Below are 13064 nucleotides of genomic sequence, written 5' to 3' on the forward strand. Positions count from 1 at the left end.
TGTATCAACTTCATTGAATACTGATATTTTACAAGTACAAGATGTCACATGTTAGTTTGGTTCTAGGTTCAGAGAAAAGTGGGCTTGATCCAGCAGGTACTGAGTCATTACTCCACCTAGTCCTAAGGGACTAGGACTACTTTCCCAATAGATGCTATCCAGAAATGTTGGACTTCAGCTCTCCTAATCTTTTAATTAACATGCCAGACATTGCTATGTCAAGCAATTGTGGTTTCGCAAGTGTCTACCTCCGAGAAATATGCCGTGCATATTTTAAGAATAAGTCTTGCAGAGAGGAATTACAACTCAATTGAGAGCAGAGAAGATGCTTTGTATGTCTTACGTTTCACATTCATTCCCTAGCATTTCCTGATAGCACAGCAGGGAAAGATCCTAGCCTGAGGCTCTGCAAAGTTGCTGACAGTTGATTGACAATATTGGATTAGATGTAGCAACAGTCTGACTGTGGGCAGTTTGACTGTAGGCAAGGTTTGTTTTATAGTGGCTGTTCTCAAGTTCAACAGGTCTAGTCTGGTTAATGGTTAGACCACCTAGAGAGTCAATGGATGTCACTTTGTATTATTCAGTGAGGAAGGAAAAAAACAGAATATGTGTTCAGAAATAGATCACTATTTTAGCATATTGTTAATCCGAAGATGAAAGGGAAATAGAACTCAATTTTATTTAACCTCTTTTCATCTAATTTAAGTCTCTTTAAATCCCTTTGAACAAGTGAATCAGTGAGGGGATTCAGGGAATTCTTATTTGGGGTAACTGATGATATAAACAAAACTTAGACCTACTTTAGATGATATACTTGTTTCAATAAACTTCTAATATGAGTGAACAAGGTAAAATACCGATCGGAATTGTAAGTATTTGTTTCGGAATGAAAAGCTGATTTTGAAATCACAGATAGGGAGTCACAAACCTAGGAAATATTCTTTTGCTGAAATGATCAAGTAAACTCTCTGCTGTTGTCTGGACTCCCACTGATAATAAGAGAAAACACTACTAGATATACAATTCAACAGACAATAATGTTCTGTACAGGTAGTCCTCGACTTACAACAGTTCATTTAGTGACTGTTCAAAGATACAACGGCGCTGAAAAAAAGTGGCTTATGACCATTTTTCACACTTATGGACATTGCAGCATCCCCACGGTCACATCATCAAACTTCAGGTGCTTGGCAACTGATTCATATTAATGACGGTCACATAATCACCTTCCGACAAGCAAAGTCAACGGGGGAGCCAGATTTACTTAACAACCATTAGTTGCAGCGATTCATTTGACAACTGTGGCAGGAAAAGTTGCAAAATAGGTTAAAAGTCACTTAACAGCTTGCTTAGCAACAGAAAGTTTGTGCCTGTCCGTTACAGTCTCAAGACGTGACAGTCGTTAAGTGAGGTGCCCAGGTGATCGCCTCACTTAATGACTTCAATCCCTGCTCTCCCCACTGCGGTTGTTAAACAATCACACAGATTGATTGTTAAGTGGAGCAGAAGCGGTGGAGGCCTTGCAAGGCCTAGGCAACCTTGGCTAGTGGACTTCAACTCCCAGAATTCCTGAGCCAGCCACGCTGAGGGAAAAGGGAGAGGTTTCCAAGCTGAGCCATGCTGGCTTAGGAATTCTGGGAGTTGAAGTCCATGAGTCATAAAAGAGCCACCAAGGTTGCCTATATCTGGCCTAGTGCTTCCTGTCCCACTTGGAGTCTGTTCTCTCCAATCAGGAGTCCCTTAGGAGGTTAATTCTGTGTAATTAGGTCCAGGAAATCTGCAGTCCTAGCAAGTACACAGCTGCCGCTTCTTACCAATTTCCTGAGCATCCTGGTTGCTTTGCCTGGCTTTCATCTGGAGCTGGAATTTGTGCTGTGCAGAGCAGACCTGTAACAAGTATTGGCAGGTCTTGGTTGTATCTGTTTGGAATGTGTGCTTTATACCATCCGATGTGTTCTGCAGCGTTATCTTTCTTTTCTGCAATATGACAAATACGGAATAAAATGTGGGGGGGGGGAGAAAGAACCTGATTTCCAGCTTGGGAAAGATAACACTGTTCAAAACGAAAGAAAACCTGCAGCAGCAAACCAATCAAGCTTGAGCATGTATTGAAAATGCTCATTACAGGAAACCTGAGGTATGAAATCCTTGCATACACTCATGCATAGGGAATTAAATGTTTTGCTCAATGAATGACCCACTTATTTGAACTAGCTGGTCTGGCCTGATGGGGAATGTTAGGGTTTTTTTAATGGGTCTTTTATTGCTTTTATTGTTATTGTAATTTTTAATTGGGCATTTGTTTAATTCCTTTTTAATTTTTGTATTGTTATTTATATATGCCCTGTTAACCGCCCTGAATCCTTCGGGAGAAGGGCGGTATACAAATTTAATAAATAATAATAATGTGCAAAAAAACATCATTTGGATGATTTGAAATTTTTTAAGTAGTCATGCTGGGCTAATACAAAGCTGTTTGGAGTACAGCAAATGTATCAACTTCCAGATAAGAGGTAATCTAATATGGTCACCGCCCTATGGAAGAAACCAAGCTGCAACAGTCCAACACTATACCCATCACTCTCTCATCTCAGCATAGGATTCCAGCTAGAATAGAATAGCAGAGTTGGCAGGGACCTTGTAGGTCATCTAGTCCAACCTCACGTCCTGCTACTAGCAAATAGGCAGTCACTTGTAATTAGCAAAGTCCTATATAGAGAAGCCATAGGAATAGCAGATACTGTTTATATGGATTTATCCATACAGGTCATCCTTCACTTATAACTACTTATAGAGTGACTGTCTGAAATTACAACGGCACTGAACACTGTGACTTATGTCTGGTCCTCGCACTTTTGACCACTGCAGCATTCCCATGGTCATGCGATCACAATTTGGATCCTTTGCAACCAACATGTATTTATGACTGATGCAGCGCCACCATTTGTAACCTTCCTAGCCAGTTTCCGACAAGCAAAATCAAGGGGGGGAAGCTAAATTAGTTGATGACCATGTGTTTTACTTAACAACTGCAGTGATTCGTTCCAACAACTGTAGCAAAAAGAGTCGTAAAATCAGGCGCGATTCACTTAGCAATTGACTTCCTTAGCTGAAATCTACATGCAATCTCTTATTCAACCTGCAGATGTGTTAGAAGTACAATTCAGAATTCCAGGCAACCTTAAAGAACTGTTTTTATATTGGTTACCTGAAGCTGTAAAACAGGGGAAATGTAAGACCTGTTTTATTTAAACCTTTGCCCATCAGACTTTTTAAAAAATATACTAAACCAAGTTTCCAGGGTTCGTGTCCCTGCTCTTTAAGGCATGTTTGGTATTAGTTTGATTGTGTTTTGTACATTCAAGAAAGACAGAGGTTCTTAAAGTGCATTAGTACAAATTCTTCTTTGTACTTCTCACTGTATGCAGAAAGATAGTACACTAAGAAAGCCAGTGTGTAAGTCTGGGATGAGCCATGAATTTTTGACTTTTTGAACTTTTTAGGTATCTACATTCCCAAATGGGACAATCTTAGAAGGAACACACGGTGTGCTTTCTCTGTTACTGACTCTGCTAGATGATATTCTTTTGTTAGACGGAACCATATTCTGCCCGAATAGCTAGCAGCCCTGGCAAACTTTCTCCTCTCCTGAAAATGGGCTTCTTCATCACAGTCTGAATCATCTGGTTTTTATTACTAACATATTTACTGCACACTATGGAGCATCTTGTATCATTTTGGTTCTTTGTTATTTTTGGCACACCATTATTTCAATACCGTAGGTAACTCAGCTGGAGAGGGGAGAAAGAGAAGAAAGGCCTTTAATGATCCGGTCCATACACACACACACACACACACACATATATATATTAAAAAAAATGAGCAACATACACTGAAGGAAATTTTCTTTGTTTCTCTCCAGGGGAAACGAAGGACAGGCATTCGGGTACCGTTGTGAACTTCGAAAATAATAACTCCTTTGCAGCAAACTCCTAGCAGAATTCCGGTCTGAGATTTTTTCTCTGGCAACACACGATGAAAATGTACACCATAATCTGTCAGTCTTTGGCAAATCTGCCAAACAGAAGAGAGGAAGTCAGAGAGATGGAGAGAAAGAAGTGCATGATACTTATTTTGAGAATACCGTGAGATCAAAATGATTTTTCAGATCATTTTTCAGTACAAGTTCTTCTTCTCCAATCATAGGTTGCCTCTGAAGTTTGTTTGCATTACAATGAAGCTGGTTACACATTTTATTTCTTAATTCCTACATTTGATGAACAAGAACGTGCAACCTTTTAGTCACAGAGCCAGATTTAAATATTTTGGGGCAAGATGACAGCAAATTGCTTAGAACCTTTTCTACAAGTGGGCTGGTTTAAGGATTTTCTGTTATCACTTGGATTTATTTATTCCTTGCTGCTTTCTTTTAGATAATCTTGAACCTCTTTTAGAGGTCATAGTAAAATTGTGGTGGATTCCCTCAACAAAATGATGAGAGAGTGTATCTGATTTCAACTTTCAACAATTCTAAACAGAGGAAAATGAATTCCATGTTGCCAGTCTTACAAGTTGTGCATTGTTGAGAGTTGTGCATTTTTATCTGCTCTTTTCTTTAAAAAAAAATCTTTTTGTTACAGAACCAAATAGGTAAAAGGGAATAATTGACTGGGTTTAAGTGTTTCTGTGACATGATTAAGCAGGTAAAGTTAGTTTACCCTGACTTTCAGCTAGTTTTACTTTAACTATAATTAACTGATGTAATCAACTGGTCCCTTTTTAGCATTCCCAAAAGCAGTAATATCTCCACTGACACAATTAAACATGTTGTGGAAAAAGAGGGTTTGTGCGCTCAGTGTTTATAACAAGATCTTAGTGAATAAATATATATGAAACCCCTTGTTAACTGCGGACGGCAGGAGAGGGTGACCAGCAACTTGTATACAAGCATATACCGACCAATCGTTACAGATATATATTCCGGGCCCTGTTAATTTGAAAGGTTCCCGGCTTTTCTGAAGGAGGTAAGATTCACTGCCCCTTTCATTGGGATAGGAAAAACCTTTTCTGAAAATACGTAGAGTTTCTAACCTTCAGAAATTCTATTTCAGCTTCTTTTTCAGAAGCACCTGCATAGGTGCTATGCAGCTTTGGCAATTCTTCTTTCACATTGGGGAGCTCCAGATTCTCTACCACTCTCGCTGGCAAATAGTGTTCTGTTCTGAAGTAGGACAAGCCATGTACCTGCAAGGAGAAGCATCACTGTAAGCCATAACCCTGATCTCAGCTACCTGTAACTGGACGCTCTGCCAGCTCAGTAATGGCTGAGTAGTATAATCCCAGGTGATGGAGAATATAAAGACAGCTTCCTTGGGGACCTCTACACCGCTGCCAAAACCTTCCTACCAACCATTTGTCCAGAATGAAAGCTGAGGTCTTCTGCTCAAAAGCAGGGGGTTGGGCTAGAAGACCTCCAAGGTCCTTTCCAGCGTTGTTATTCTATGTTCTATGTTCAATCATCCTCACTCCTAGACAATGATTGTAACATTAAATAAGGTCCAGGTATCAAAAAGTGATCAGATCGTTCTGAAAATTGCAAGCATAGGCTTTTTAGGAACTCATTTTTGCACTGACTGCAGGGATGTTAATTTATTACTTGAATAAGTAAATAAATTTATGCTGGTATGCTGTAATGAATAAATAAGTCCTCTAATAGTCCGTTGTGTGCAATGTTTACTCTACATTTAAGCAGCCTGGCTGATGTCTTTCTTCAACTATTCACATCTGTTAATAGTTGGCAAAACTTCTTAAGTGTACTTTACTGGAGCTATTATAGAAACCATTTTTCTTCTGATATTTGTACTATTTGCACAAAATCTAATTCGCCCCTACAAGTCAAACTATAAATACAACTAAATGGAGACCGCAGACGAAATGCTTATCAATAGCTAGGATTCTTTGAACAGTCATCAAGGCAGTTATGAATCTTCTATGTTTGCTTTGATTTCCTTTGTATATCTCTGTGGTGGTTATAATTAAATGAAGTACGAAAACAAAAGCATATCTACTTGTCTATGTGCCAGATGGTAGGGCCAAATATTTAATTAACCTTTAGACGTTTCTTGAATCATGTTCTGGGCAAACCCAGAATCTACATGCTTCACTATGTAGATCATCACTTAAAGCAGGGGTCTTCAAACTTGGCCCTTTTATGATTTGTGGACTTCAACTGAGGAGTTCTGGGAGTTGAAGTCCAGGAGTCATAAAAGGGCCAAGTTTGACGACCACTGACTTAAAGCATAACTTGTACAGGTCAGAAACTCATATTTTCAGAGTGTGTAGATGAATTCAAAATAATTACCCTCAACTGAGGGAGAAAGTTACATCTATGAATGAACACCACTATTTATGCCTCCTTCTATCCACAAAACTGCTCATACCTTACTCTGCATCAGTCTCAGGTGTGTCCAAAATTAAACCTTTCATTCATTTGAAAGAGACCATTTGAGGAATTACTGTAAAAGTCAATGTTCTGGGCATTGCATGCAAAATAATATATATATATTCTGGGCATTGCATGCAAAATAATATATATATATATATATATATATATATATATATATATATATATATATATATATATATATATATATATATATATATATATATATATTAGTATAAAGTAAGGTTTTGAGTGTCAGGCTTCATTGCCTGCTCTAAACATTCATCCAGATGTTCCAAATCTGAAGAAATTTCAATGACATTATGAGAGCTTTTACAATTGTGACATGATGATGGTTTTAATAGTTATTATTTTATATGGACCAGAAACCTTAAGCAGTGTGTTAGCAACTTCCGGAATGAATATCAAAAAAGTAACTGAAGTTAGAAGTTTGAGAAACAGTTGCCTCATTATTAGTTAAATTAGTGCATTAATGTTATTTTCTTTTGACATAAACAGGAAGCCTCCCAGTCCTTTTACCATTACATTTGTTCCATAAAACTGGATTATTTTGGCTTCAAGTCCCTAATTGGGAGAAGATACTGATCTGAGTTCTATGGCTATAAACCAATTCAATTTGGAAAACCTTTGAATTCTTCTCTTCTGCTTCCCAACCCCACATCTACTGAACCTTGACATTTATGTACTAGCCAAACCATCCAAGATGCATTAAACTATAAAATAAGCATAGAATTAGGAGGTTGCCAACAAGTGAAAAATCTTACTTCATCTAGGTAATCTCCATATTCTGCCTGGAGGGCCAAGGAGGCCAGCAATAAGGCTGTTTCATCATCACAATGTATCTTCTCTTCAAGAAGATCTTTCCTTAACTGTAGGTAGTACTGATGACATGTCAGTGTGTGCCTGGAGCAAATCAAGAGGTGAGAAACAAACAGGTCATAAGATGTGGAAATAATGACTGTATGCAGATTAGCTCAAGATGATGATTCCCTTTTATGCAATGGCCCTTTTGTACATGGTTAACCGGATCATGGGGGAACAGGTTGAATGTATTATGTGAATGTGTTGTTTTTTTTGGCTAGGATTTTAAATGTTAGTTGATTTTAGTTTTCATTTTATGTCTCAGCCTTTATATTATGTTTTTACATATGCTTAGATAGGCGATCAAACTGGTCAGTCCTAGAGGAGATAAACCCTGTCTGTTCTTTAGAAGGCCAGATCCTGAAATTGAAACTCAAATACTTTGGCCACCTAATGAGAAGGAAGGACTCACTGGAGAAGAGCCTAATACTGGGAAAGATTGAGGGCAATATAAGAAAGGGATGACAGAGAATGAGGTGGCTGGATGGAGTCACTGAAGCAGTAGGCATGAGCTTAAATGGACTACAGAAGATGGTAGAGGACGGGAAGTCCTGGAGGAACGTTGTCCATGGGGTCGCGATGGGTCGGACACGACTTCGCAACTAACAACAAAATATGGTTAGATACTATAGTGCACAACTGAGATATAAATTACATGAATGAATGAATGAATGAATGAATGAATGAATGAATCAATCAATCAATCGATCAATCAATCAAGGTCTTGTAGCAGGTATTTCTAAGCACGGCAGGATGTTCAAAGCACATGGCAAACAAAGGTCAACAATTTCAGGTCTCCATGGTGCCATTTGGAAAAACCTGGAACAACCTTCATTTTCACAGTTATGTTCCCCAAGAGAGATTAGTCTGACTAGACTCTCCAGATCAGAACTGGGTTTTTAATTTACCTGGTAGATGGTTCCAATGCAATAGCAATAAACAAGCAGTATGAAAATACTTTGGGCTGGCAGAGAAATATTTAGGTATTCCAACACTACATTTGCTCTATTGCCTATATGGAATTCATGCATATGCTAGCATGGAACTCCTGACAGTCAGGATATTGTTAACAGAACACAGCAGGTTGGGATCATCTCTTTGTTACCCTTTCCCTTCTATCCAACTAAGGAGTAGAAACTAGAACAGGATCATCGTATTAGTGTGTGACTTGCAGAAAGCAAGACTACTTGGGAGCATGTGGACTTCCCCAGTAGAACATGGACATGGGAGAAGAATGTACACAAATGTACTCACTGAATCAGACTAATATCATCCACAAAGAACTTGATCCGGAAGTACAAGACAAAGTTTACTGTGTTTTTGTTCCTTTTCTTGGATTCTTCTTTCCAGCCATCAGGGGCTACTTTAGTTAGCTTCAGCTCTGGATCGATGAAGAAATACTCGTTTTCTGTCATCAAAAGGTAAATAACATACTGTAGAACATTCATAAGACAGCACAGCTTAAGTTGCTCTTCTTTGGTGATATATCCACAAGCAGTCTCCCAAATACATGATTCTATTTGTTCAACAGAAAGATATCAGCCTCCACCAGAGGAATTTAACTGCGAACAGCTGTGAGAAGGATTAAGCTATCAGCGGATTCTCTTAATGAATGCAGAAAACAAAGCAAAGTGGATAATAGAAGGATTTCTGAGAGCCAGGGCAGGGACAGATTCCCATCTATACATATTTAGATGGGGGGAGGTATTGCCCCCCTCAGAAAGGGCCCGCAACTTGGGTGTCCTCCTGGATTCACGGCTTAACGTGGAGGATCATCTAACTGCTGTGACCAGGGCGGCCTTCACACAGGTTTGGCTGGTGCGCCAGTTGCGCCCCTTTTTGGATCGAGATGCCCTATGCACGGTCACCCACGCCCTTGTCACTTCTCGCCTGGATTACTGCAATGCTCTCTACATGGGGCTGCCCTTGAAGTGCACCCGGAGGCTTCAGCTGGTGCAGAATGTGGCCGCACGGGTGCTTATGGGAGTTTCTCGATACTCCCATGTTACACCACTCCTGCGTGAGCTGCATTGGCTTCTGGTTACCCTCCGAGTGCGATTCAAGGTGCTGGTAATTACCTTTAAAGCCCTACATGGCTTAGGCCTGGGGTACTTGCAAGACCACCTGCTGCCATTGTCAACCTCTCATCGCCCGGTTCGCTCCCACAGAGTCGGCCTCCTCAGGGTTCCATCGGCTAAGCAATGCCAGCTGGCGACCCCTAGGGAGAGAGCCTTCTCTGTGGATGCGCCGACCCTCTGGAATGAGTTGCCTCCAGAGCTGCGGACGGCCTGACCTTTGGTCCTTCTGCCGTGACCTGAAGACATGGCTGTTTCAACAATCGAGCCTGGACTGACTATAGTTTTAAATTAGATTTTATTGGGTTAATTGTTATGTATTTATTACATTTATGATTTAATTCTTTTTTAAATTTTGTATTTTATGTTTTTTAACTTTTTATTGTTGTGAGCCACCCTGAGTCCTTAGGGAGAAGGGCGGCAGATAAATTTAATAAATTCTAATTCTAATTCTAATGGCTGCCTGAGGCCCAAATGAATCATCCCTTAGTAGATATGGTGGTTATCTCCTGGAACCCTCAGTAAGGATCTGCTAGCTGGGGAATTCTTGGAGTTGAACTTCACATATTGAAGGATTCCCAGGTTAGGGGAAGGTTTACCTAGATCAGGGGTAGGCAACCTTGGCTCTTTTATGACTCGTGGACTTCAACTCCCAGAATTCCAGAGCCAGCCATGCTGAGGTTAAAGGGAGAGGTTTCCAAGCTGAGTGATGCTGGCTCAGGAATTCTGGGAGTTGAAGTCCACGAGTCATAAAAGAGCCAAGGTTGCCTACCCCTGACCTAGATATTCCCCACCCCCACCCTATTATCTCCTATATTATTTTGAATGATCAAGCTGCCAATTAATTTAATATTCTTTCCACTTTTACCTTTCTACCTTTACCTGTCTGGATCAGGATATTGTGCCAGACTTCATATGGGGACAAAGGAGGAAAAAATTAATTCTTCCAAGCCCTTCCATTTCCCCAACTTAAAATTCTTTGAAAATGCTATTTGAATGGTAACAAAATCATGGGCATGTGTGTTTTTGCTACGAGGACAAATAGCAGGGGATTTTTCATTAAGAAAATGGCACAGGGGAAAAAAATTCTTTCTCTAAAAACCTGTTTCAATTCAAACCAGTTGCCTCTATTATGGGAAACAAATCTAGAGAGAAAGATGAATTTGCGTATCTCTGTCATAAAGGGTAGTCTGGTCCCAGGAAAACATAGAATTTATTCTTGTGGTCAGTCATGACTCATCATGTATGTAAGTTACCCTTTGGTATCAAATGAAAAAAATCCAGATAAATGCAATATTTCTCTCACCTTTTAAAGTAGCTAATCCAAACAAGTGATGCTCCATTAAACCAATGTGGGCAACTACCATATCAAATACATCTTTGCACAGGGTCTTAGTATCACAAGTCAGTTCTAATCTTTGGCCGCTTAAAAGCATGATGTTGACTTTCCGGCGACTGTCTTCATTCTTCCCTTTCTTGTTCTGATTTTCAAACAAACAAAAAGAAGGCTATCCACAATGATACAAAACTGCATACAAAGGACCCTAAATTGTCAAATGCATCCTTTAAAAAAATATATATCCACCTTTCTAATATGACAGAGGAAATGGAAAGTGAAGGGAATGTTGATTTTATTTTTTGAAAATAAAATTACAGAGGAATATAATACTGCAATGTGGAACTCATATCAGCTAGGACTATATGCAGTTTTGCTTGCTACATTCCTTTTTTAAATATATGCAGGAGGATATGACCAAGGCACTTGTCAGCCACTCAAATACTAAGTGTATAACTATCAGTTCTCTATTTCAGTTACCTCTGGTGTCAGAAAACATCATTTATAAAAATGTACCACATTGCTACTGCTAAGACAGAATATGTGATGAAAGGGAAGCAGTAACTATATAAGTCATCCGCATTATGGAAACACCGTTAAGAGTTTCCAAATTCCATTAATTTCAAAGTACTAAAAACGATGTAAAAAGCAAGCTAGTTATGTTGGAGCGACATAGACCCAAACTTTAGAAGTTGTAAAAAAAAATGCATTAGAGTATTCCCAAGACTATATGCTAATAGAATATCTAATATTCTATTACAAGGGGAGAGCTCCCATTTTAAAAAACTAACAAAACCTCCTTGCATTGCTAACAATGTCAAAGAAAACAATCTACTCAAAGAGGAAAATTCCAACACTGGGGATGAAGGATCAGTTATGTAGCCAGAAGTGAAACAAAAGGTTGTAACCCAGCACAAAATTATAGCATCCTAATGAAGTAAACTGCAGAACAGTTTCATGGAATAAAAATAATTTAATTAAACCGAGAAAGAAAGGGGAGGGGAGGGGAGGGCAGAGGAGGGGAGGGGAAGAAAGGGAATTATCTGAATTGGACAATATGAGAAAGACAAAGCAAAGTCTCTTCCCGATCTCTAGAGGTGGCATTGAAAGCTCATGATGACTGTCACACAACTTACCAGATAAATATTGCACTTGGCTGATTATCTTTAAAAAGGGGCAAAGAATCCACTAAGAGAAATCAAGCAAATTAAGAGTATAGGAAGGATTTTATAGGAGACACCGTACAATCAGATCACTGCTTCTTACTGATGGTACCTTTACAACAAAGGTCTTACCAGAATTGATTTTGGCAGGTCCAAGCAGGTAAAGGGTTCAATGGTTGTTTTTATAAACTCAGGACCAAAGAAATTCTGCAAATTAGAGAAACTCATTTTAGCATTCATGCGATCAAAAACTGAGAAGCAATTGAAGACTTGATGGGAATAATGCTCATAGTTATTACAGAGGGGAATTACGGACTGAAAATAGGTCTTCCAAATGAAGTTTAGTGCACATAACAAAACCACTCATTTCTAAGACTCCATTAGGTAAACATTCTGTACGTTAAACAAATAAGTGTTGCTTGTCTAATTAAAGGCATAAGGATGAGGAAATATAGAAGTAGCAATAGTCATTCAAGCAGCCATCTTCCGTCATGACATGGAAGGATGGACTCATATTTTCCTTCCTGTACATTTCTTGATGAAAGCCAGTAAGACAAATGAATGGTGTTCCCAAGACATGATGGTATACTAGGAAAATTTCTCCCTGCAGTGAAAACTTGATACACACATAAAACTGTAACTGAATTTTAGAATATCAATTAGAATATTAATGCTAAATAGTGAATTAGAATAATAGAATAATGTTTAGAATATTTAATTAAAATAGAATTTAATCAGAATTGTTGTTGTTGTTGTTAGTTGCGAAGTCGTGAGAATTAGAACAGAATTAGAACATTCTAATTAGAGAGTTAAAGTGCGATAGATTTAATAGTTTATTGTTGTTTGCATATGGTAGACTATGATTGTTTGTACTTTTATACCTTGTATTTAGCTCTGGGAAGTCGGGGAGGGGGGAGGGGGAGGGAGGGAGGTGTTGCGGAGGGTTGGGAAGAGGGGAGGGGGTTGGGAGGGGTTTTGTTTTGTTAAAAATAAAATGTACTGTAAAACCAATAAAAAAGAACATTCTAATTAGATCAATAAATCACCTTTTTTTTAAAAAAAAATACATATGTCTTTCTAAAACAGGGGTGTCAAACTCAATTTCATTGAGGGCCGCATCAGCATTGTGGTTGCCCTCAAGGGGCCGTGTGGGTGTGGCCTAC

The 13064-nt window shown here is 39.0% G+C and overlaps 1 protein-coding gene across 1 annotated transcript in view; it reads right to left on the reverse strand.

Annotated features, from left to right (window-relative positions):
* Positions 1–13064, reverse strand: part of PTPN13 (protein tyrosine phosphatase non-receptor type 13) — a gene marked incomplete at its 5' end in the record, with an annotated part of 127323 nt that overhangs the window by 64017 nt on the left and 50242 nt on the right. Inside the window, 7 exons of the mRNA XM_083367558.1 lie at positions 1818–1980; positions 3895–4077; positions 5095–5247; positions 7231–7369; positions 8582–8735; positions 10709–10883; positions 12034–12108. Coding sequence (XP_083223684.1) covers positions 1818–1980; positions 3895–4077; positions 5095–5247; positions 7231–7369; positions 8582–8735; positions 10709–10883; positions 12034–12108 — 1042 coding nt within the window. The remainder of the gene's footprint in view (positions 1–1817; positions 1981–3894; positions 4078–5094; positions 5248–7230; positions 7370–8581; positions 8736–10708; positions 10884–12033; positions 12109–13064) is intronic.

This window comes from Vipera ursinii (assembly GCF_947247035.1).
Source record: "Vipera ursinii genome assembly, chromosome: 7".
NCBI lineage: Eukaryota > Metazoa > Chordata > Lepidosauria > Squamata > Viperidae > Vipera > Vipera ursinii.